General features: G+C 54.3%; 1 protein-coding gene across 1 annotated transcript in view; it reads left to right on the top strand.

Moving 5' to 3' along the window:
* Positions 1-15,953, top strand: part of PRIMA1 (proline rich membrane anchor 1) — a gene marked incomplete at both ends in the record, with an annotated part of 58,782 nt that extends 42,829 nt beyond the window's left edge. Inside the window, 2 exons of the mRNA XM_079699422.1 lie at positions 2,621-2,750; positions 15,851-15,953. Coding sequence (XP_079555548.1) covers positions 2,621-2,750; positions 15,851-15,953 — 233 coding nt within the window. The remainder of the gene's footprint in view (positions 1-2,620; positions 2,751-15,850) is intronic.
* Between the last annotated feature and the right edge of the window lie 9,401 nt (positions 15,954-25,354).

Raw genomic sequence — 25,354 nt, 5'->3', positions numbered from 1 at the left:
GGGACAAGTCTACCTTGTGTGGGAATATCCGGGTCACTGTTGTTAACATCCATAGCTCCTAGGCGACCAAAGACAGCCCCCATCCCCAGATTTCCAAATGCCCCCAGGAGGGATGCTGCCCCTGGCTGAGACCACACACTGGTAGATAAATGCCCTGGCCATGGGAGCGTTGGGTAAATTGTGGGCTACTGGTGTGAGGGTTCCCATGGGCTGCGGGCTTGGCCCTGGACACTTGCCCAGAGGTGTCATAGCCTGGGTAGAATCGACAGAAAACAAAATTGCTTCCCTTGGTGGTGAAAATGCAAACCATGTGGGGCCGGGACCCCGTGTATCTGGTTGCTCTTCTGATTCTCCAGCAGTGACCACTGTTGTGGGGAATATCTGTGCCCAGTCACCCTGGGGAGACTCAGCGAAGCCAGAGGCACCCCCAAGATGAACAATGAGGGGGAAGGATTTTGTGTTTGATATTTCACAGAAAAAGCACTGAAGAAGTGCATCATGGGGAAAAATGAGAATCCTTTTGGATTGCCTCTCCCTTATTCTAGAGTTTATTCCCCTTTTGAATTCTATATTCTCTATCTTTTCAGTGTTGGAGTTTCTAAAGGCCTGCTTTCACCGGGCTGAGAGCAGCCATGTGGATCAGTGACATCCTTGTCCCAGTCATTTCTTAGGATGCATTTCTGAATCTGCTTGGTCTCTGTGAGGATCTGAGCTCCACCTCTGGGGACCTTGCATCTGTTAATGGGGCTTTAGCACCTGTTCCCTGGGAAGCACATAAAGGCTTCCTGGATCTCCTAATCCAGATGCAACAATGCCACAACTTGATAACGGGTTGGTAACCTGTAACCACTCCCTTCTCTCCATCTTTCCTTGTTCCCAACAGGAGTATACAAGAGTACAAGCACTTGGGGAAAACAGCACGGCAATTCCTTACAAAGTTAATCATACACAAACCGTAGGATCCAGTGATCCCACTCCTAGCCGTTTATCCAAGAGAAATAGGAACACATGTCTATATCAAGAAAGTATGTCTATACCATGTTTGCAAATGTTTACAGGAGCTTTGTTCACAAAAGTCAAAACCTGGAAACAGCCTAGGTGTCCGTCAGCAGGTGAACAGGATAAACAAGTTGCGGTATATCCATACAATGGAATACATCTCAGCTATAAAAGGAAGCAATTACTGAAATATGCAACGATGTGGGTGAATCACAAAACCACTGCTATACAGAGGAAGCAAACAAAAATACATACTGCATGATTCCATTTATGTGAATTTCAAGAACAAGCAAATCTAATCTGTGACTTTAGAAAGCAAAACAGGGTTTTGCTGGTTGCCAAAAGGGTAGGGATTGACTAGAAGGAGGCACAGGGAAGCTTTCTGGGGTGATGGAAATATTCTGGAAATATTCTATGTCATGATAAGAGGTGTGGCTTACACTGGTGGATGCATTTGTCAAAGCTGATCAGATGGTACACTTAAGATGGGTGCGTTTCACTATATGTAAATTACACCTTGATGATTATAACAATAACAACATCATCAATAATAGTAATTTAATAATGAAGCCATCCATGGTATCCTTTGGGAAATCTGTCACTATTCCCTGTTACTATTCCCTGTCATTTTCCTTTGGGAAATCTGTCACCGTTGTACCCTGAGGTGCCTATTATTAAGTCTGGGGCATAGTTTTGATTCTTTTGCATATATTCACGTCTTGAAGAACTGCCCCAAACTAGTAATGTCTGTATGTCTGTCTGTCCATCTGTCCTCCCTTACCAGCCCCCTGTCTCTTTCCCTCCCTCCCTCTCCCTTTTTCTCTCTCTCTTTCCCTCACTTCCATTCCTTTTGCAATTCCAGGCAATTCTTTCCAGTTGGGTCTAGGTCTTCCAGAGCCTCTGGGATAAGGCTGTGTGATGTCTCTGCTTTTCTCAGAGCAGAGTAAACCGGCTCTGTTGGCAAAGCCTCATCGACACCTGTGTGGGGGTCCACCCACGCAGCTCATGCCAAGGGGGAGGACAGGTTCACCCCAAGGACCCCACGGACTGAGTAACGACAAGGGTGCCCTGCAGCACCCATGTCATATGCTTTTCAAATTGTGGCCACCCTGTGCAGGCTGAGACAGCTGCGGAAACCCACCACAGGGACCAAACCCAAGAAGGGAGAAAATCTGCCTCTTGCAAACAATTAGCTTACGAAACGGATGTTGACAGGCCTCCCTTTCCCTCACTCGCCCGTCGTGCTCTGCGGGCCCTGCTCGTCACCCTCACCTTCAGAGGAAGCAGGTTTAATGTCCCAACTGAGAGAATGAGATGTTCTGGTACTTTTCATGGGAAATTAAACCCGACCCTGCTGTCAGTTAGCTCATGCCAAGGGAGGATGGATGGCCCGGGATGCGGTGCTTAACCCCAGCTTGCAGCACGTTGCCTGGCTGGAGGCCAACCATGATGTCACCTGCCGCTGGGCGGGGGTGGGGACAGCAGGACAGGTTGGAGAGCCTTCATCTGCGTGATGGATGGCAGTGAGACCAGCCTTGGTGTCACCCGCAACGGTCCACCTCCGACGCCAGCTGGGACCCACTCACCCAGGGGACACTCAGGCTGCTCCCATCTCTTTCAGCTCCCAACGCTACCTCGTGTCCCACTGAGGAAAGCTGGTGGTCAGGGCTGGTGATCATCATCGCGGTATGTTGTGCCTCCCTGGTGTTTCTCACTGTGCTTGTCATCATTTGCTACAAAGCCATAAAGAGGTGAGTGCCCACCCAGCTCTGAGCCCAGAGGGGACCCCAGCTGGGCTCAGGGGTCCTCTGCCCACCCCCATTCTGTTTTTGTTTTTTTTTTTAATAATAAAAATTGTTAAGCGTTTAAGAAGCAGAAAGAATGTACAATGAACGCCCAGCTACTTTCACCCCGATTCAACAGTTATCAAGATTTGGCTACTATTTACTCTCTTTCCTTTTCTTTGTATCTTTATCTTTGCTGAAGTATTTCAAGTTGATCTCAGATATTATGCCCCTGTCATTTTAGGGGGTTCAGCGAGCATTTGATGAGCGCCAATTATATGTCAGGCTCGATGCAGTGTAAAGCTCCCCTATCCGTAAGTCGCAGGCCCTGCTGTCAAGAGCTCTCTCCAGGCCTGGGAGTATGGAAATAATCCTTGTAGGGTGGGTGATGGAGCGGCTGGAGGGGGTGCCATGCTGGTTTGGAGTGGGAATTGGGTTTCGGAGTCCGATCTAAATTCAGACTCCAGTTCAAGCTGTGTGACCAGGAGGAAGTCAGCTCTCTGGCCCTCAGTGTCCCTATTGGTAAAATGGGGGTAAAGAATAACGGTCTCACCCTGGGGAACGGTGAGATACCTTCTGTGAATGGCCTGCATAGTATGTATACTCTGCAGTGCCTGGCGTACAGTACGTGCTCACCAAGCACTGCACCAACTTTCACTGTTTCCATAGTCAAAGACAGGAAGAAGGCTGACAGAGGAGGGAGCGAGGTTCTCTTGGGAGGAGAGGTAGCGATGCCTCAGAGAAGGTTTTCCGTGAATGTGCCACCTCAGCTGGGTTTTGAAGGATGAATACGAGTGTTCCAGCAGGATCATGAATGATCCAAACAGCAAATTATCTTTCAATAACACTCGTCGTCATTTCTGTTAAATACCATCTCACTTGAGTTGGGGTGTGCAGCTCAGTATGGTTATTGTTGGGGCCTGAGGAGGTTTGAGGTGTGTCCAGGGCCCTAAGTACGGCCGAGTAGGCCACGGTGTGACACCCCCTGCACTTACAATACAGTAGCTCTGGCTATGTCCTTTGATTTCCAGTTCTTAGCCTCCTCCAAAAAAATGGCCTCCCTGGCCTTGGGGGATGCTAGGGCAAGATAAAATCAAAAGACAAACAATAATGTTGCAAAACGCCAGCGGGCCATAGGGATTGTTAATATGTTTTTAAGAAAGTTTTTAAAAAATTCCCTAAGGCCCAAAGTTAGAGGATCTATTCTGAGCAATCATAAGACCAAAGTTATTTAACTTTACCCTTTTAGTCGGTTGTTCTGTGTGATTTCACTTTAATAATTCAAAAGCAGAAAGAGTAAAATATCAAGTCAAAAGTCTTAAAACATGCATATGGTCAGGCACACAGGGTGAAGGGCTGCTTCAGGCCAACAGCCTGGGAGTGTCCCGGTGACCGGGCAGGAAAGGCAGAAGTCACGTGAACTCTGATGGGGATGAAACAGCATTTGAGCTGAGAGCCTGCTGCAGCGGGAGGACGATTTTAAGAAGCAGAGCAGGGGAGGCACTCCAGGCAAAGGCACCTGTATGAGCAAAAGCACCAGGCACCAGGAAGCCCCTGTGACGGGGCAGATGAGGCTGGAGGCAGCCCTGAGCCCGACGGGGGAGGCGTCTGTCCCACCAGGCGGAGCTGTTGGCCCGTGATTCAGTAGACACACGGAGCTACTGAAGGTTCTGCGGGAACAGTGTGCAAGATCCACCCGGGGCACTGCCAGAGAACGGGGCAGTAGTCCCCTCAAGGACCCTCCTTCCCCCAGAGACAGGCTGCACCATCTTTTTAATAAGCTCAGGCTCTTCCAAAAGATACAGCGTCGCTTCTGCCTCTCTCTCTCTGCCCCAAACTCTCCTGAAGAAATGGGCTACCAGCTCCAAGGGCAGGAGGGCAGGGCGAGCCTATCAGAAGAAGCTGACGTTCACGGCTCCGCACTGTGGCGATTCGGCCAGCGGTGGCCTTGTTTCGGCGGAGCAGCGGCCCTCACAGAAGGTGTGTGGAGGCCCCGCCCTCACCGCCCCTCGGAGCAACCGGAGGGGCCTCCCGTCTCCTTCCGCCGGCTCTGGGCTCTTGGTTCCCGGGTCTGTCAGCCGCCTGGAAAGACAGAGAACCCACCCCAGACGGCTCAGTGCATCCCTTCTGTGGTGTGGCTGGGACTCCATCCCGGAGGGTGGGTGGGGCCTCCTCCGGGGGTGTGGGCGGGGCTTCCTCCAGGGGTGTGGGCGGGACTTCCTCCAGGGGGTGTGGGCAGGTGCACCGAGTGGTGGAATTCGTGAAGCATTTCAGGACTAAAGGCGGTGGGAACTCTTAGCACCCCTAGGACAACGGAAATAATACAAGGGGAACCTAGAGAGCCCGGAGACTCGAAAGAAGGGCTAATCAGCAGGACCTGTGGTTGGAACTGCGGGAGATGCAGCCCCAAAACAGCAGGTCGGGGGAGAAAACTCCCCACCCTTTCTTTCTCCAGGCTCCCAGGTCTCCTGGAGGTGCCTCCCATTGGCCAAACCCAAGAAACAGAGGAGCCCAGGAGGTACTGCATAGGTGTCAGCCTTCCGGGCCCACGTAGTAAATGGAGCACAGTCCCTTTTCTGCCCCAGCGCCCAGATCAGCAACCTCCTCTGGGTGAAGACCCAGCCCTCTGCCGTCCAGACCCTCACAGTGCAGAGAGGGCATCCCTGGCACAGGAGGACAGATAATCAGTGACAGGAGGGCCTGCTACTCACGGTCAGCGGGGGCAGAAATAGAGGCCAGTTCTCCCAGAAGCCTCCTGGAAGGAAGCTTGACCTGGGGAAGGTGAATCAACCGCTCGTGGGTTGGGGGAGGGGCAGCAGAAGTTACGCCCGGTGTAGCAGAGCAAATGCCCCCTCCCGGCTCCCCCAGTTGACCCTGTAAGAGATAGCCTGGCGCAGGCAGCTGTCTGTGTGCACTTCTCTCCCGAGTAAATGGAAGATTTCTTGCTCACAGTCAATTCTTTTTGGTTAATAATTCATCTGAAACATGCCTTTTCTCTCAGGGAACAAAAGCATTGCATGTCGCTATAAAACCATTAAAAGGAAAATTCAGTGATAGACCCTGCTTTCTTAAAAAAATACTCTCACAGCCTGGAGTCCTAGGGGAGGATTTCCAAGAGATCTTTGTGAATGGCCACAACACAGCCTTTTGGAGCCAGATTGCTGGGAGGATGGTTCTAGGATCAGCTGGGACGGGAAGGAGATGATTCTGGAGATGCCAGCTCGGCTTGGCATGTGGGGTGTGGCCGCAGGGATGAGAGGAGATGGGGCGGGGGGCAGATGCAGAAGGAGAACGCCCACGGTGCCCTCACAGGGCATTGACCTTGATGGGAGGTGGGGTCTACTTAGCACTTTCCACACACAGACTCAGTGACTCAAACTTCATCCTGTGACTCAACAACTGCTCCCAAGGTCCCAGATCTGTGCTGGGAGGTAAGGTGCTCACAGGGCATCCAGGTTGGCGGATCCCAGAGGAAGGGGCGCCTCACCTAGACCTAGGGGCTTGAGAAGTTTTTTGGAAGGAGATGGGCATCCCACGTGTTAGTCAGTGGGACTGACACGTGCAGTGGCCCCCAGGTCCCCTGTCAATAACCCACATTCTGGAGGGTTCCCAGCCATGGGGAGCCCACACAGTCTGCATTTCAGTGGCTCCTTGCTCTGAGCTTGCTGTGACCACAGGATGGTCAGGCCCCAGAGCCCTTGGGCGTTCTGGACCTCGTGCTCCATCCAGGCCTCTTCCCCACCCCAGGCCTGGCATGTACCTGTCATCAGACAACAGGACAGCCTGGAGCTGTTAAAAGAACCCAGAACTGGGAGTCAAGACCCCCGCGTTCTGTTCCCAGCCCCAGCCCAGCTCAGTGGGTATCACTGCCCTCATCTTCAAAGTGAGGGTCCCTCAAGTCTCTGTCCAGTTCCCTGAGCCTTTGTTTCTCTGTCCTGGCATGGCAGGCGGACCACTGCCACTAGGTCCTTCCACCGCCCAGACGTGTAAATACTGGGCCAGGTGCCAGGTCTGTGCTTGGCCTGGGCGCTTTGGTGGTGGGTGCTTCAGGCACAGCCCCTGCCTTCACTGCACACATCCCTGGGGGGAGAAGTGGGTGTTAATCAGATTGACCCCTGAAGGACCAGGAATTACAATGGAAGAGGGCTGCCTGGAGGGAAGACCAAGCCTCTATGAGCAGGGAGGATAGAAGAACCTCTTGGTCCAGGGCTGGACAAGGACCTCAGACAAGGCGGAGTCAGCGAGAGGCATGGAGATCAAGCTCCAAGGTGCGGGGTGCCCAGTGCCTGGGTAGGAGGGCCAGGTGGCACCCCACAGGCCTGTGGGCCCTCAAGAGTGAGGTCGTTCTCCTAGGTGGGTTTGCAGCTTCTGTGCTGGCCACAACCTTCATGCAGAGGCCTGCGTTGCAGAGATGGCCTCACCCCTCCCAGCCCCCTCCCTTGAGCTACCCCCACTCCCAAGGCACAGAAAGAACACCCTGCTTCCTTTGGTGGTGCATGGAACGGGTCTTTCACCCTCTGCCACCGATTTGCCATTAAGCCACTTGACAGCCATTTCCTTCTAATTTACAGGGTATTGGCTGAAAGACCAATAAAAGGCTGCAGAACAGTTTGGCCGATCCTGCAGGCTGCTAATTGCAGACAATAAGCAAGCATGCTGCTCCCTGGGAGTACGCTGAGGTGTGCACACGTGTGCCTGAGAGCGCCTGGGCACCCGCATCATTGCTGGGCTGCCGTGCGCATCAGCTTTTCGTGGTTGAGTTGCTTCCAGGAGAACAGGCACTTTTGAACACGCAAGTCTCCTTGATGGGCCTTAGAACCCACTGACTGGCATAGGCTGCTCAGTGAGCCAGTGCTGGTCCACACATATTTATCGAGCACCTACTGTGTGCTGGGACCTAGACTAGATGTCAGGGATGCAGCGATAAACAAGACTGGGTCCCTGCCCGCCCCCTCCTTCTGGGGGAAGCAGATCAAACATACGCACACTGGCAAATTAATAAATGAAGTGCTTTAAAAGACTGAGTGCTATGAAGAGGAAAAAAGAGAGCCTCGGGGTAATGAGGGAGAGGAAGAGAAGAGGGTGGGAGAGGTGCTTCCCCTACCCCAAGTGTCAGGAGTGCCGTGCGTGCCTCTTGAGGCGGCTTTATGGTTAGAAAGTATGGTTAGGGCTTTGAACGTTCATTATCACTTTTTAATTTAATTTTTATTTTTATTAAAGCAACACATGCGTGTAGTTAAAAATGTCAAATGAGTCACAGCCTATTAAGAAAACCAGCAGCCCGCTGATTGTCCCTCTTTCTCCCCAAATCTCATTCATAAGAGGCAACCACTTTTGAGTGTTAGTTGTTCCTTCTGGTATTTCCCTGCATATTCTAAGTGATGTGGATACTCTCCTTACATTTTCTTTCCATTGGAAACATTATCAATTGACTTTTCACTATAGTATAGATACAAGGTTCAGGACCCTAACACTACCCACAGACGTACAAAGCACTTCCCCGCTTCCCATCCACTTCCTATAGGTGTCTCCTGTGAGAGGCTCAGTGACTAGCCAGTGTCTTCCTTAGTAAGTGATAATGTAAATATTGATCCCAGCTGAGTGTACTATGATTCGTTTCCTTCCCTGGAGTGAGCAATGCCTCTTCCCAGTATGGTCAAATACATCAGGTGGTCCATCTGTCAGTTCCTTGTTTGTCTTGGAGAATCTGTCCTCTCCAGGTGGATGGTAGCTCTCCGGCTTGACGCACGGCCGTTGCGTTCTCCAACAGCCTTCCAAGCTCCCCTCTGGGAACCTGCTTCACTCATCTCTCTCTCTCTCCTTCTCCCACTCCAGTTCTTTATTTCTTTAGCTTGACTCCATCGTGGAATTTGTCCAAGATCTTTCCTGAATCACAGACTCGATAGCAAGTTAGTTTAGTGAAGTTAGTTTTCTTTTTAGAACGGACGTGCTTTTTGGAGCTTTGGGATAGCCCAGGAGAGGGTTAGCTCCTACTGAGTGTGTGGCAAGTCAAGAAGACCTGGTTCCCGGGCAGCTGGAATGCCATGGAGGAGGGCAAAGGAGATTCCTGTGATGTCTGAGCCAGAATAAACCTCCATGGTCGTAGCTGGATGGGGACGAGACGTGGCTCAGGTCACAGAGGTGTCCAGCCCTCCTCTCACATTCTTTGAGGACGCAGGGAGCTGCCCTCCTGGCTTCCAGCTGAGTCCTTACTGCTCACTCAAGACCCAGCTCAAGCACACCTCCTCGGACCTGGCGCCCTGGGCTGAGGTAGAGCTTTCTTCCCCGCCAAGTGCTAGCGTTGTAGCTCTCCCTGGATTTGCATTTCTGCTTTCTGCTCTAGGTCGGTTAAAGTTGGTGTTTGCATGTGCATGTGCTCGTCCACGAGTGCGTGAGTGACTGTGCACACGCACGCACACGCACACAACAGGCACGTTAGACGGGGGAGTGGTCATCCGGTCTCACTCATCTCCTCTCTCTCCTCCACAGCGCCTGGCACACGCCTGGCACGTGGTAACTCTTCCATGACTTCCTGTGGTGCGAATGGAGGCTTGTTTGTACAGACTTGCCAGGGTCTGCCTTTAGAAATGACAAACTCTATGTAGAATTTCAGTAAACGTAGTCGTTTTGTTCCTCTCCCTCTGGGTGAGTGAAGTAGAATCTGCTGTTAGAGTGAATAACGTGTGCACGGTTTTCATGCCTGGCCTCACCCTTCGTCAGCTTCCTGACCGTCTGCCGTCTCTGCCCCCTCCCGCCAAGCCCCTTCCCGGTACCCAAGCTCCAGTGCACGCACACTGACTCAGCAGCCCCCTGTCATGCCCGGAGAGGCCTGGCCTCCCTGCCACCCGCACATGACACTCCCTCAGGCTGAGACTGACTCAGAGGAGGCAGGCCCTGCCATCTGCTGCCTCCCCTTCCGCCCCAGAGGACGCACCCAGCAGCCCAGCCCTCTCTTCCCCGGCCTCTGCTGAGCTGCCTAGTCAGGGTCAGAGCAGGGGCCAGAGGAAGACAAGTGGGCTGGGTCCGGGATTCGGAACAGGAGTGGAACCTCTTCATCCAGCCTCAACTTGCCATGAACTTCCAGGAGCAAGAAATTCACCTCGAATGCATCTTGCATCCCTGGGGTCTTGAGACTGGGGTTATCTTTTGCACCAACACCTCTTGGGACAGGTGGGGGCCTAATGCAGTGATTGGGTGCTTGAGACCCAGCCTTTGCCATCTGCCACTTCTATAGCAGGGCCACTCCCCCCAGGCCCCCAAATCCAACCTCTCTGGCTGGAATTTGAGACTATCATGTCTGGCTGTACCGTGAATTAAGTGAAAAGTAGTGTGCTCCGAGGAGGGACCCTTTTGGCATCGGTGTTGAGCACAGATGCATGGCTGTGCTCAGAAACCGTCTGACTTCCTTTGGGACCTGGGCTGGATTCAGAGAGCTGATTGCAGTGCTTTGCGGCAGGACCAAGACTCAACCTTCTAACTCCTGGGCCAGCACACCTTCCCCTGAGCCACGCTGCCATGCTCTACGGCTGTCCTAGTGGTGGGACCAACACACAGATTTCTTTTGAGTCCCAGATGCCACAGTATCTCTCATTATTTTTACCATCACCACACTTCTCCCTCCAAGAAGAGACTGGGCCCAGAAGGCACTGGGGCGCAGGGTGTCCTGACCTGCCTTGGGCTGAGATACTTACTTGGGTTTATTTGTGCTTCTCCCCCGCCCCAAGGGGTCCACATGCTGTGGTGGGTGATGAAATCCCATCCTGGTGGTAGGAGGCGGGCTGTAGGGACCAGCTGCTCTGTCTGCCCGGGATCCTCGGTTCAGGAGCCCTGCGGGGTGCACCAGCGGATGGGAGACTCAGACGGGTCCCTGCTGCTTAGGCCTTCTTTTGTCACCAAGAAGCTCCAACCTCCCTGAGCTCGTCTCTCCAGACATGCTGGGTCAAGGTTATGGGGCAGGATGAGGGGATAGACAGGAATCCCCGATACAAGGAGTCCTCTGATGGCTCCCACTGCACTCAGAATCAGATCCAGATGCCTTGTCCTGCCAGCCAGGTCCCGAGGAGGACGTGAGCCCCAGAGCCTCCCCGGTGCCATCCTTCGACTTGCTCAGCAGATGTGGCCGAACAAGGAAGCCCTGGTGGTTGGTGGGGGGACGGTGAGCACAGGGGGCGCAACTGGAGTGCGAGGTTCCTCAGCCACATGCCTGGCTCGCCTTCCCCTGGTGGTGGCAGAGGATGCGGGGTGGGAAATGGGGCTGCTGCTTCTCACGGTCAGGGACGCCCTCTGTGGCCCAGAAAGGCTTTTCTTTGGCTTCTTGACGAGGTTTGGAGAAATCTGCAGTCTACAGAGATGTCTCATGGTAGAACCCTGTGTGTGTGTGTGTCTGTGTGTGTGAGCATGTGTGTGTGATACACGTGTGCATGTATGTATGTGTGTGTAGTGTGTATATGTATGAGTGGGGGCATGTATGAGTGTATATGTGTGCATGTATGTGTGGGTTTGTGTAGTGTGTGTGTATATGGGTGTGTGTGTGATGTGTGTATAGTGTGGTATGTGTGTGTGAGCATGTATGTGTGTGGTGTGCATGTATGTGTATGTGTGTGTAGTGTGTGTATGTATGGGTGTGTGGGGGCATGTATGAGTGTATATGTGTGCATGTATGTGGGGGTTTGTGTATTGTGTGTGCATATGGGTGTGTGCGTGTCAGCATGTGTGTGATATACATGTGCATGTATGTGTACATGTGTGTAGCATGTGTATGTATGGGTGTGAGGGCATGTATGAGTGTATATGTGTGCATGTATGTGTGGGTTTGTGTATTGTGTGTATATGGGTGTGTGTACGTGATGTGGGTAGTGTGGTGTGTGTGTGTGTATGAGCATGTGTGTGTGATATACGTGTGCATGTATGTGTGTGTGGTGTGTGTATGTATGGGTGTGGGGGCATGTATGAGTATATATGTATATGTGTGCATGTATGTGTGGGTTTGTGTATATGTGTGTGTGTGATGTACGTGTAGTGTGGTATGTGTGTGCGCGTGTGTGCATAGGTGTGTGTGTGTGTGTGTCGGGAGTGGGCTGTGGGGAGGATGAGTGCCTTTGGAAGAGGGGGTCTGAGACCTTTAACCTCACTTTGCTGAGAATGACCCTCCGTGGGGTGCGTGAGACAAGAAACCAGCCGGCAGCCTCCCTCTCAAGCCCTCAGAGCTGTTCTTCGCTTCCAGTTACCCCACAGAGCAGGGGCTACGGGTGGGGCCTGTGGCAGCCTTGCCAGCGTTGACTGAGAGGGCTCCGCCCTGCCCAGGCTGGACCAGCCGGTGTCCTGCAGACAGTGAGGCATCGATGCCGCCCTCCAAGCAGAGAACAGGGGGCCCCCTGTGTGCCAGGCCGGGGTGGGGTGGGTGTGGGCTCTCAAGGTGGGAGACCTCACCCTCCGACAGCTGGGAGTCGGGCACAGGGCCAAGGAAGCGCTCACTTCCCTTTCTCTTGGTTTTAGGAACCAGGCCATGTAGGCAGCCGTTTGCGCCCATCTCTTCCCACACAGACCGGGTGGAAAGGCCTTTCTTTGGTTTAGCGGGACCTCCCCAGCTGGCTCACGGAGGGGCTCGGCTGGGTCCGCACAAGCCTCCCTAGCACTTCAGGAGCCCCGCAGGGTGCACACTAGGTGGGAAGTCTGTGCAGACTGGAGACCACTGGCTGCTCCCCGCTGACCCCTTTCCAACCGCAGTACTGAGAGCTAACACGCACTTATGGAGCACTTACTGTATGCCAGATGCTCATCTAGGGGCTTGACATGCCTTAACATATTTAATCCTCCCAACGGGCCTATGAAATGGACACCGTTATTGTGCCCATTTTATAGACCAGGAAACTGAGGCCTAGAGAGGTTAAGTGGCTTGCCCAAGGTCACAGAGCTAGAAAGTGGTGGAGCTGGGTTTACTGAGCCTGATTCTTCCTCCCAGCACTTTTGCAGCGTCACCCTGAAGAGCCGTGCTTAGAGAGAGGACAGAGATGGGGTTCAAGGCAGAGCCTTGTCCTGCCGCAGATCAAACTCCAGCTTCCACCGGGCTCCAGTGAACCCCGGAAGGGCTTCAGGACTGGGCTGGGGCAGCAGCCCAGGGAGCAGAGTGGATGGGGGCTCAGCTCCAGTCGGGGAGGGGAGCAGACCAAGTGCACGTCTCAGAAAAGCCCTTGGGGCAGCCACTTCTCCCCTCAACGCACCCGGGCTCTTGGACTGCTCCTGAGGCAGTGCTGCGCCAGCCAAATGTTGCCTTCTTTGCTGGGTGGAGCCCCTGCCGAGACCCCCTTTCCTGTCTGGGAAGCTGGCTGAGTCACTGAGAAGGCCCTGGAGCTCTCTCCTGGCCCTGCCCCCAGTGTCCCTCCAGCCACGCCCTCCACCGTCTCCCCAAGGCTCCGGGAATGCAAAGGGGTCTCCCAGCCAGCAGCCTGCGTTAGAAATCTCTCCTCTCCTCCTGACAGAAGGAATCCTGCTCATTTCCTACCTACTCCCTAGAAAGGGCAGGAACTGTGTGCCCTCCAGGCTTTGTCCATTTCCCTGTGAGTTCCAGACCCCCTTCATCTCTTCATTACCCACCCCCTTTTTTTTCTTTTTATTTTGGCTGTGCCATGAAGCATATGGGATCTTAATTCCCTGTTCAGGGATCAAACCCGTGCCCCCTGCAGTGGAAGCCCAGAGTCTTAACCACTGGACCACCAGGGAAGTCCCTCATTATCCACCCTTGAAGGCCCTTAAGCCTCATCTCCCCGGCCCTGGACCCACTGCAGCTGATTTTTCAGACCTAGCCCAAGAGTGAATATTTATTAGGGAGAAAAACAGAAAAATCTTTGGGCCCAGAGATTTTTGCCTCTATTTTCTGGAACCCTGATTCTGAGGAAATCCCTCTATGTTAATGATAAATTTAGGAATCTCACTTAAGTCCATCGGTGGCCTCATGTTAGGGGCAACCAAGGATCTCACTGTAAGAATATGCATCCTCACACCCAATTTTCCAGGCTGGGTAAAACTCCCTGAGTCAGAAATCAAGCCCACCCAGCAAGGTCAGAGCTGCTTGAGGCCCCTGGAAAAGGGTGGGTGGGACAGAAGGAAAGGTAAAGGAGACAGGGGAAGAAAGGCGCAGGGGGAGAGGTCAACTCAGAGTCCGTCATTTCCAGGAGCCCATCACAAACAAGGCAACTTGTCTGAGCCCTTTCTGAATTCCAGAAAGTGTCTGTGAGCATCTACATAAGTGGGGTGTTCAGACCCTAGAACATAGCATGTGCTGGGTTAAAGTAAAATGATGAGACAGGCTTCTGGGAGGACTCGAGAACTTTGGGGAATCTCCAAGAGGAGGCTGGAGGAGGGCCTTCCTAAGGTGATTGGACCACAGAGCCCTTTTGCAGGGGCTGGGTGGGGGGGATGCCTGCTTTATCATCAGTAGCAGCAGGATGCTAATTTAGCAGAAAGATGTCTGGACCAGGACATGGTAGTAGTGGGTGGTGCTCCAGGTCCCACCACAAACTAGCTGGGAGGTCCTTGGGCAAGTCACAACTCTCCCTAAGCCTCAGCTTCCCCATGAAATGAATCGCATAACTTCAGGCCTGTCTTCTTCAGGGGACCGTTGTGAGAGGGGACAAGAAAATGTGTGGCTGATAACCATGTTGCCTCTGAACAGGCCTGGTAGTCTCACCCCATGAAACTACTGATAAGCCGCTCACAGACCCTCCCTCCCCTAAACTAATCACCAAGGCCCTTCTCCCATAGGCATCCAACTGTCTCCACCTACCAGGCCTTCTCCTGATGGGTTTGGGGAGGCTCTGAGGACATTTGAGAAGGCAGATGCAATCAGTCCCTAGGCTTTCAACCATGACCACAAGCGTTCAACTTAGCACACAATGAAAGCCAGTTCAGGCGCAGCCCCAGCGTTATTGGGGATACAGGAGGTGTCTGAGCTGCTGCCTCCTGGGCCTCAGATCCACCCAAGAGACAGCAGGATTGTGACATGGGGTCGGGCTACACAGCATGTATGGCATGGACCTGTTGGGAGGCTGTGGCCACTCAGGCCTGGGGCTGGGGGCCGAAGCCCTCCTGAACCATGCAAGAGAGGAGGTGGGATGTGAGCCAGGCCAGAAAGCAGTGCTGTGAATTCAGAGTCTCAGCGAGTGGGCACGAGCCTTCTCAAAGCCTCCCTCCCAGCCTTCCCGATGCCCTGCGTTTGTAAGAGGAATGGCTCCTGGGGTTAAAGGGCCTCTGGAGTGAGTTTCAAATGGCTCGATGTGAAGTGTTTGAGAAACACTGGGGTGCACTAGTTTAGTCTGGACATTCACCATCACCACCACCACCACTGTTATCATCTGTACCGGCATCATTATTACCACTACCTTCAACTGCACCACCATTACTATTACCACTGTCATCGCCATCACCACCAGCACCATGACCAATGCTCTCATCACCACCATCAATTCCACCAGGACCTCCACCCCCATTACTATTAACCACCACTTCCAGCCACCATCACTACCAGCTTTACCATCAGTGCCACCACCCCTGTCATCACCGTCACCGCCTCCACCACCATTACCACCAGCACCACCATCCACTTCATCACATTTTCTACCTGCCTTTGATCACACAGAGATAAGATTATAAAGTCCAACCACTAGCACCTCTCCTCTTTTAACTGTCTGCACCCCAAATATTCATCGTCATGTCTGTCTCATAATCAAAAAGACCAACCAAAGCCTGACCAGATATCATACTAGGCTGAGCACACGTTCTGGTTTGTCCAGAACAGTTCCAAATCATGCCTGTTGTCCCTGCTTCATTATTCACGGCTCCCCTCTTTCACCGTCAGCTACGTTTCCATGACATTATATTGTCACCCTAGTTTAAGACCACATCCCACTTCTGATTGAGTCCCACGAAGACTAGCACCCCAAGGATGCTGACCTGGAACAGATCCTGGCGGGAAAACTAGGAGGGTGAGATACCCCCCGCCAGGCATCGATAACTAATGGATGTCCCTGCCTCCCCCTCCCTTGCCTTTCTGCTGCTGCACCGGCCCCCAGGAAACCCCTGAGAAAAGAGGAGAACGGCACCGGTGTTGCTGAGTATCCCATGACCGCCTCGCACAGCAACAAAGGGGTGGACGTGAACAGCGCCGTGGTGTGAGTCTGCAGGCCCTGGGCCGCTGGCCAGAGGGGCACCTCGGCGGCACTAGTGGACACAGGAAAGCAGGTGGACACGAGCTGACACTGGGCTTGTCGGGACTTCATTGCCTTGCAGGCCTCGAGCCTCCTGAAGGAGAAACCACACTCTGCCCAGCCTCGCCCCTGGTCAGTCCATGGGCAGGGGCAGCAGACACCATGCTGAGCCAGGCTCACCTGCGTGCAGCACCCGGGGCAGCGCTGCCACCCGCGGCCCCGTCTCTTCCTTGTCTTGCGTTTGATCCGTTGACTGTCTCTGGGCTGCTGTCTAAAGCACACGCTCTGAGCAGGCAGGGAGTCTGTCTGCTGGGGCGGGGAGGCATCCCCCTTTAGCCAAAAGGAAACCTCTCCTCCTCCCCAGGAAGCCCGCCTGCTTCTTCCTTGACCAAGCTGTTCCCAACAGAAGCCATGGGCGCATCCGTGAGACGTCCCCGTTCAAAGGTGCTTCCCACACATCTGTCCGCCACCCCATCTGCAGCTGTCTCAGTCTTCAGGGCCTGCCTTCTCCCTCCCGTCCCCACCGACGCCTGGGGCCCCTGTCTGCTGACCCCCTGCCACGGAGGGCCGTGAGCGCAGCCTGCTGAGTCCCCTCCGGACCCAGCAGAGGGGCCCATTCACACCCCGGGGTGGAGTCTGGCCGTCCAGGGAAAAACGACTCACTGAACCTCAGGCCCGGGGCCCGGGAAGAAGAAGGGGCCACTACGCCTGTCCTCAGATTCATTCCCCCACCTGACCCTCAGAGGAACCAACGCTTCCACATGAGCCAGGCCCTGCCTTGCCCCTGGCAGAGGCCACCACCTGTGCCAAACCCACAGCCGGCCCTCTGGGCTGGGCCCACCCTGCCTGGCGCTGGGGCCCCTGATGCTCCCCCGAGGCCTGGTACCCAGACCCTTCCCTGAGAGTCCCCAGGCCTCCCGTCACCCAGAAGGAGGCAGTGTTTTTCCTGTGGCTTGCTTTAAATGTCTCTTATGTTCTAAAAGTGCTGAACCCTCCGGAGTGGTTGGTAGATGAAGGGAAGAAAAAGAGATGTGAGGAGAGGGACCCTCCAGGCCTGGTGACCCCCATCTACTGGCCTGGTGACCCCCATCTTCCAGCCTCTTTGGCAGGTGGCCACCTGCCCCGTGGGAACATTGCTAGGCCCTTGGAGACAGCAGCCTTGTGGTTCTGCACAGCCCATGCGCTGGGAGAACACACCCTGCGGTTCCCTCACTGCCCGTATACCTGCTGAGAAGGGACCCGACCCAGCCAGCGGCTCCACTGGCTGGCTATTTAGGGACTTAGCCTGGGGACCCTGACCGCCTCCTAAGCCATCAGTGTCGTTCTCTGGGGGGTGTTTGGGCCACAGGTGAGACTTTTCCATCCAGGGGAGACTGATAGACTGAAAACCAGTCCCCATTTGGGCTGAACCTTGAAACATCCATTGTCCAGGAGCCCTGGTGCCCACGGAGTTGTCTGTGGGCCGAGCGCAGGGGAAAAGGTGAGTGCGCTGTGACCGTGACCCGGGTCCTGCTCCCAGGTCAGCGGGTACAGGCTGAGGACAGGTCCAGGGCAGACTCTCCCAGAAAGGATTTTTCCTGCTTTTCCATTTTCCTCGTGCGTTGAGGCCTGAGTGTGGGTGTGGATTGGATTTTGCCCTCCCTGTTCACCTTAGCACAGGGCCACCTGTGGCCTTCATCCCTGGTGAGCACTTGACAGTACTCATGGTTCATGCCCTCCAGTTCCCAAGGATGCAGATCTGGGTGACAAGCAGGCCAGAGGCTGTGGGTCCTCAGCGGGGCACACCCCACCCCAGCGCACTTCCCCCACTGCCTGCAGCCTCCTGCTGAATCCCCCCTGATCCCTGAACAGAGACCCAGGCAGGACCCCAGCCCTAAGCACACGCCATCCTGGGTTCGGAAGTGATAGGAGAACACCTTCAGCCAGAGGGAAGGATCCAGGCTAAGGGATTGTGGAGTGCTGGACAGCCAGTCTCGGGGGGACCCCGAGGGGGGCAGGTCACAGCCCGGCTTTGGCACAAACCTACTGGTCCACCTTCCCCAACCTGAGCTTAAACTTAGGAGGCCCGGATTTTGCAATTAACCTAATCCTCCAGCCCCGGCGAGTCTCCCCACGAGGAACCCCGGTGGACCATCCATCCATCACTCTGGGGCCAGTATCCCCTTCCCTGGAGACACACAGCCAGGGCTCCATGAAAAGCTAACGTCTGTGTGTACATTCCCCCAAATTGGGTTTGTCAAATCTCCTCTCACCCGTTAGTGAAAACTAAGAGAAGGGCCCAGTTTTTAAAAGAGAATTCACTTGAGAACAAACCCAGAACCGGCCATTTGGAAGACAGCTCTCACGGGTGCAGGGGGAGGACCCCACTGGATTTTCAGCTTAAGCAACAGAAGCAACCCTAAAACTACCCCAGCCTGGTGTTTGAGCTTAGAACTTTAATTTAAGGATTGTATCTGCAGCCCCTAAACACGGACCAATCCTCAGACTAGTCTGAACTTTCGAGAATGAAATGCACATTCCTTCTCTGCATTTTCTCAAATAGATATTTTTCAACCGTCTCCTAGTTGAGCCCAACTTTAGAGTGGCATATAGATCTCCCAGAGTTTTCAGGTGTTCCTTAGAAGCTTCTAAAGCAAGTTTTGGAAGAAAGACCAATAGCTGTAAAAATATAGACATATATATTATATATAGTTATATATATATTTAAAGAGATATCTATATCTATATCTATATATAATTACTGTACTCTCTGAATCTGTACAAAGTATGATGTAAACAGCCCAGGTAGCGTGAGATATCTAATGCATGAATGTAAATACCCCGAGACCTGCCTTCCTAACCGTGTGCCGAGAGTACCTGGGAAGATGGCTCTTATTACCAGGAGTTCTGTCTCAATGGACAAATACACGCATCGGTGCCGTCTTGCCCACCAACAAGCCACTGATGTCGACTCTGCTGAGATGTTGCACAGGAAGCAGGACCGGCAGCGCTGGGTGGGCTCCATGCTACTTACGAGGAAGAAAGCACCATGCCTTTTTATTTTCAATAAAAATATACTTATAAAGATGGCTGTCAGTGGTCATTTGTGGCGGAGTGGGGAAGGAGAGAGCGGACTGAGTGTGGTGGTGTGGTCCTTCCTTGAGGCCCTGCTATAGACCCAGGTACCTTGAATACCTGGCTGGCCGTGGTACTTTGCTTGCCTGCTTTCTATGTGGTTTTATCGTAATGCCCCGAGGCTGGCATTTGTAGGGATTCCAAGGTATCAAGCTTTTCCCTCATCCCCAACCCGGCCATCTTGATCCTTGACTCAATTGAGAGGAGGGTGGCCAATCATCCTAGTTCACCTGGGACTGGGGGGTTTTCCTAAAATATGGAACATTCAAAGCTGAAAGCGGAAAAGTGCCTGGTGGACTGGATGAGCCAGTCACTCTAATTTGACAAGTGCTCCCGGGAATCATGGCGGGTAAGAATCAGCGGGCCACGCTGGAGGGGAGACGGGTTACTTCTGTGGCCAGTGAAGGGCCTCCAACTATATCTACCCCCAGGTCTAGAGCTCGGCCCCCAGGGTCAGTCTGCAGCTGCTCAGATCACTGTGGTGTGGCCTACCCTGCGGCCCCAAGCAGAGGGACCCCAGCTCCAGCAGGAGCAGCCCTCTTTCCCTGTGCTTTTGGAGAGAAGAGGCTCCCGTCTGATGGGCCAGGCGGGATGGAGAAAGAAAACAGTTGCCCCTGCAGCATCATCGTTTTTATCCGAGGAGTGAGGAAACAGTTTGGAGACGGAGTGACAGCCAAGAAAAGACAGACACAGACACAGGAAAAGGGTGGGACTGGGGTTTGCACCCAGACTTGGGTGTCTTCAGCATGCAGCCACTGGACACGACTGAGGGGGCCCCCAACCCAGACTATCTCCCCACAGTTGGGCTGCTGCTGGACCCCATCACCTCTACCTGGGTTCCCCACGGCTTCAGAGTCAGCTCCATGGAGGCAATTGGGAGGCCCCTGTGTGCCCGGAGTTGGGGGCCTGGAATTTCTCCAAGCTGACAGCCCAGAGGGGTGTTGGCTCAGTGCAGCGGCTCTGGAGGAAAGGGCCTGTGTCTCAGGCATCTGGGGTCAGGGCAGCGGAGGGGAGCCGTGGAAGTCCCTGCTGAGAGCCAGGAGGCTGTCATCTCGGTGGCACACCCCCCGACCTCCACCTGGGATTCCATGAGCTGCCATTTGCCGAAACTTGACACGTGTCCTGGCAGACAGTAGGCGCACGGTGGGTGGTGGCCACCATTACTGTCACTGTCACTGCTGTCATTAATAAAAGGCTGCCACCCAGGCCACAGGGAGAGTTCCTCCGCCCACTGGCCACCTACCCGGGTCCCCTCTTGGGGGCTGGTGAAGATTTGGTGGGGCACCTCCGACCTCGTACTTGCTCCCGAGCACCCCAGCCTGGCCAGACTCACAGCAGCAAACCCCGAGGCCAGCAGGGCGTGAGGCGGGGAGCACCAGGCCTGGGTGTGAGGCTATGCTGACCCCTGCAGGTGCCCCGCGGGCAGGAAGCAGCACCAGCCTAGGAGAGGACAGGTGCTGGGGAGCCGTCAGCCCAGAGCGGCGGAGTCCCCCGGCCACTTCCCGTCTCCACCCCGCCTTTCTGGGGCTTTTGGCCACGCTTCCAACTCCAGACGGAGACCAACACAGCAAACAACAGCAGGTGCTCCGGCCGCCTACCAGCCCCATGCCCACCCGTGAGGCTCGCCCCTCGTGCTCGGGGTCCTGCTGCCGCCACCCAGGTGTGGGACACGGTGGGATCCACAGGTGACCGTGGTGGCCTCACGGAGCTGTGCTGGAATGACTGCCCCTGGCCAGTGGGGGGCAGCTCTTCCTCCTTGCTTCCCTCAGACGTGGCGCTGAGACACCGTGTGACATCTCGGGAGACGGTCCTGTGACGTGGGTGGAGCAGTGGCACGTGATTCCCGGTGGCGGCCTCGCTGCGGCCTCTTCTTCGGCCATGCCCACCCACCCCGCCTGCCTAGTGACCGGCCCCACTGGACCTCCACTTCCTTCCTCCACCCTCCCCTGCCACCCACCCCTGCCCAGGAGGGAGCCGTTAAGCTCCCTCCTCCCTCTTCCCAAAGTAACTGTCAGGAAAGCGCCTGAAAACTTCCTTGACATAGTAGTTTTGATGCCCTGTCTCCTGTTTCCATCCCTGGCACAAACAGTGCCACCAGCCCAGACTCCGGGCACCGCTGTGACTGCCCTTATCCAGCACATCCGACCCCTCGGGCCACGCCCCCTCCCCATCCTCTGCTGGGGAGCGGCTCTCCCGAATGTACATCCTCAGGCTCCTGACTTCAGCTGTCAATCATTGGCTCATTCATTCAGTCATTCCCCAAATACTTACAGCGCATCTGATACGTGGCAGGCAGCACACTGGACACTGGGGTTCAGCTTCCCCGATGCTTGAGGTCCCAGCTCGTCCCCGCCCTCAAATCCGGCGGGTCCCGCCCTGGCCCTCCAATCAGCTGTCCAACCCCACCTCCGCTGTCCCAACCCCCAGCGCTGGTCCCACTCCCCACTCTCCCCAAATTCTGCCTCATTCCATCCAGCCTCTGTCTGCCCACAGGAACTTCCTCAAACCTACCCCGCTGACGGCTAGGGACCACGCCCTGGCCACGGTCTCTGGCCTGGCCGCCCTTCCCCGGGCCATCCCACACCGCTGCCCCCAGCGCCACTCCAAGTACACACCTCCCCGTCTGCAGGTTTCAGGCTCCCCTCCCCCACCCCTTGCCTTGGCTGCGTGGCCACATCTGATGTGCTGTGCAGATCCTCTCAGAAGCTGCCTCTTCCCTGACCACATGGACCAAAAGCCCACAGGTGCACGGAGCCCAGTGACTTCTGCCTTCTCTGGACGGCACCGACAGCCCTGCGTGCACAGCTCTCATGTCTGCCCTCTCCCGTGGACACTTCCAGAAGCTTTCTCCTCTCTTGTGTGAACCTGTCAACCCCTGGAGAGCCTGCGTCCACTCCTACCCTAGGTGTTGACCATGCTGTGTCCTGGGGATTCAGAGAAACAGGATAGGGCCCCACCCCCAGGAGCAGTTTGGTGGTGGCGATGCAAACAGACAGTGACACCAGTGTGGAGATGCAGGGACACCCAGGGTCGACTTCCCAGCACTTCACATACATCGTCTCTTTTAATGCTTCCTGCAAGCCTAGGAGGGTGTATATCATCCCTATTTCACGGAAGAGTAAACTGAGGGTCAGAGAGGTTCAGAGGGGTTCAGTGGCTCACCAAGGGTCAAAAAAGCAGTAAATGGCAGAGCTGAAATTCAGAACCCAGTTCTGTGTGGCTATAAGTTCTAGGCCCTTCCAACCCAGACAGGCCCTCAGATTTCAAATGGTCCATCCCAGCTAGATTTACACCTGATTATCTTCCCAGCCCATGAAAAGCAAACAGGACACTCAGCCTCCCCAGCCCCTGGAAGCTGGAGTCAGGGATTCATGGATCTAACATGCATCAATTTTTGTGATTTCTTTTTTTTTTTATCAAAGTATAGTTGGTTTACAACATTGTGTTAATTTCTGCTGTACAGCAAAGTGATTCAGTTCTACATATATATATACATCCTTTTTTAAAAATATTCTTTTCCACTATGGTTTATCATAGGATATTGAACATAGTTCTCTGTGCTATACAGTAGGACCTTGTTTTTTATCCATTCTAGATATAAAAGCTTCCATCTGCTAACCCCAAACTCCCACTCCATCCCTCCCCCAACACTCTCCCCCTTGGCAGCCACGAGTCTGTTCTCTATGTCCGTGATTCTGTTTCTGTTTCACAGATAGGTTTATTTGTGGCATGTTTTAGATTCCACATATAAGTGATATCATATGGTATTTGTCTTTCTCTTTCTGACTTACTTCATTTAGTACTAACATGAATCAATTAACATGTGATTCTGGCGAGTCCTCTCCCCTCTCAGAGCCTCAGTTTTCTCACCTGTAAAATAAGAGTAATAATCCCTGGCCAGCTACTTCTCCAGGATGTGCACATGGAAGGGACTGGAAGGGTCCCAGCATCATCGGATTGAGGTCACAGCAGTTGGGTCCTCATTCCAAGCCTGCAGGAGCCTGAAGCTCTCCAGTCCTCTGTACCCATCCCTTGGGGACTTACATCTGGCTCCAGACTTCAGACCCTTCAGGGTTGCCCCTGGTCCCCAACAAGCCGGCCATCACGTGACACCCAGTCCCTGCTTCCTGGGTCTCCACAGAAGATTCTCCAAGTCCTGTGAGACATTCATGTATGGGATGACTTTAGTGGGGCTCTGTGCAGGGGGTGAGGGGAAATGCCCTCTCAGTCTGTACTGGCACCTGGGCCCTGAGGATGCCCCCAGCCCCAAGGAAGGAACCAGAGATGGGCCTGAGACCCAGGCGGCCCCTCCTTTCTCAGTCTTCGAGAAGGCCCCGCCCCAGCCATGTGAGCCACAGACTCGGGGGGCCCCTCCACCAAAGGTGGGGAGCCCATGCCAGGCCCCCCAGGGGTAGTAGGGGCTCCCTGAAACCAGAGGGGCCTGCAGGGCTGCCCATTGGCTGATGCAAACAGCCTGCTTCCCGCCAGGCCCAGCTGCCGTTGGGTGTGGGTGCCTGAGGCACCCTTGGCCTCGCATTTGATGGCTCTCTGTGGTTGGCCGTGTGGCCTCAAGAGGGTCTTCCTGGGATGGCTTCTCAGGGACAGGAAGCAGAAACCTGCCCCCACAAGGTTGCACTGGGCTCTCATCCTCCCTGGCCCCTGGTGGGCATCGTCACCACTGCCATGGCTGCAAGGTCGGTCATTCAGAGTCATTCCCGCAACAGAAGCCCTTGAACTTTGACCTCAGCCCTGTGCTCCTGCCCTCATGCCACATCTCTATTTCTTCCACTAAGTTTCCTCAGGGGGATGGGGGTCCTTTCCTGTCGGCTAACCACAGCCAGAGCCATCTGGGGCCAATAGAGAAGCTCTTCTAACAGTGAAGCCCAGAAGGGACAGGGTTCAGGCTTAGCTCTCTTCTCGCAGGAGCTTCCTGAGGGAAAGCATCCTCCTTTTTTTTTTTTTTTACGAAGACAAACACAAGCCACCCTTTGCCAAAGGAAATGAGTGTCTACTGATTCCCAGCTAAGAGGGGCCCTCAGGAATTCCTCCCAGAGCAAAGAGGTAACTTGCTGTCTCCACCGTTAGAACTAGAAGAAATCAGGAGCTTCTGTTTGTTGTTCCTTATGTCCCCGCCCTACACTCCTTAATTAAAAAAAAAATGTCTTCCTTTCCAGACTCACTGATACATGGGGATGATGCAATTGTGAAAAGGGAGTCAGGCAAGGCCCCCCCACAAAGAAAGAGGCGCTCTGATGGGGGGCGTGCAGGTTGGGGGATGTCTGAGTAGGGGGCACTGCACCCCTGACGTAAGCGCAGCCCAGGGAAGTCCAATCCCTACCCAGGAAGACAGAGGGGTCCAGAGGGTCGTGACGACACAGCTAAGCACACAGACGATCGCCAGTGAGGCCGCTCTGAACCTGTCCTCAGAGAGTAGGGCTGAGGAGGGTCTGGTGGAAGGAGCCCTTGTTCTGTGGAATTCCAGGGGGGCTGGCTTCATGCCACTGACTTTTGCCTGGAGGTTTGGCCTCAACCTTTCAAATGGGACGTATTCTCAGCGGTAAGTCTGTTCTCTGTGGGAACTTAATTTTCGATTTCATTCTTAGTCAAACTTAAAAAAAAAAGGGTAATAAACATGTCTGGATCATAGGAATACATACTGAGATTTCAGGCCCACATTTGTGTTCACCGCCCGGTGACGACAAACAGCACCATTTTAGTCGTCGTGGGTGATGAGAAAAGAAGGCGGCTGGGCGCCACGGCTGGCTGGCCTCCCCGCTGCCTGGCCTCTCCATGCAATCCCCCTCCTCTGTCTGCCTCACCCTCCCAGAGAGCTCATCCAGTCCTGGGCTTCACACCCCATCAAACATGCATGACTCCCACGTTTGTACCTCCGGTCCCCACTTCCCAATCATCCCCAGACCTGAGTGCGTCCAAGTGCACACTTGCTGTACGCGGGCATCTCATCAGAGCCCGGAAGGACTCCTGGCTCTCTCCTTACGACCTCTCGTCACCCCATCGTCCCCACCTCCACACCTGGCCTCTTCACCACCACTGTTCCTCAGCCCAAACCCTGACAGTCAGCCTTTACTCCTCTTTGCCTCTTAAAAGGGACATGTTCTCAGGGGTGATCCGGCAAGTCCTATCCACTCGGTCTCTAAAACACTTAAATCCATCTGCTTAACTCGGCCCCGACCACCCCCATCCAAGCCACCATCACTTCCTGCCTGGACTACAGTGACAGCCCCTGCCTGGGCG

Source organism: Hyperoodon ampullatus, assembly GCF_949752795.1.
Source record: "Hyperoodon ampullatus genome assembly, chromosome: 3".
In the NCBI taxonomy this organism is placed as follows: Eukaryota; Metazoa; Chordata; class Mammalia; order Artiodactyla; family Ziphiidae; genus Hyperoodon; species Hyperoodon ampullatus.
Note: the sequence above shows the minus strand (reverse complement) of the source record. Positions and strands in the feature narration are given on the sequence as shown.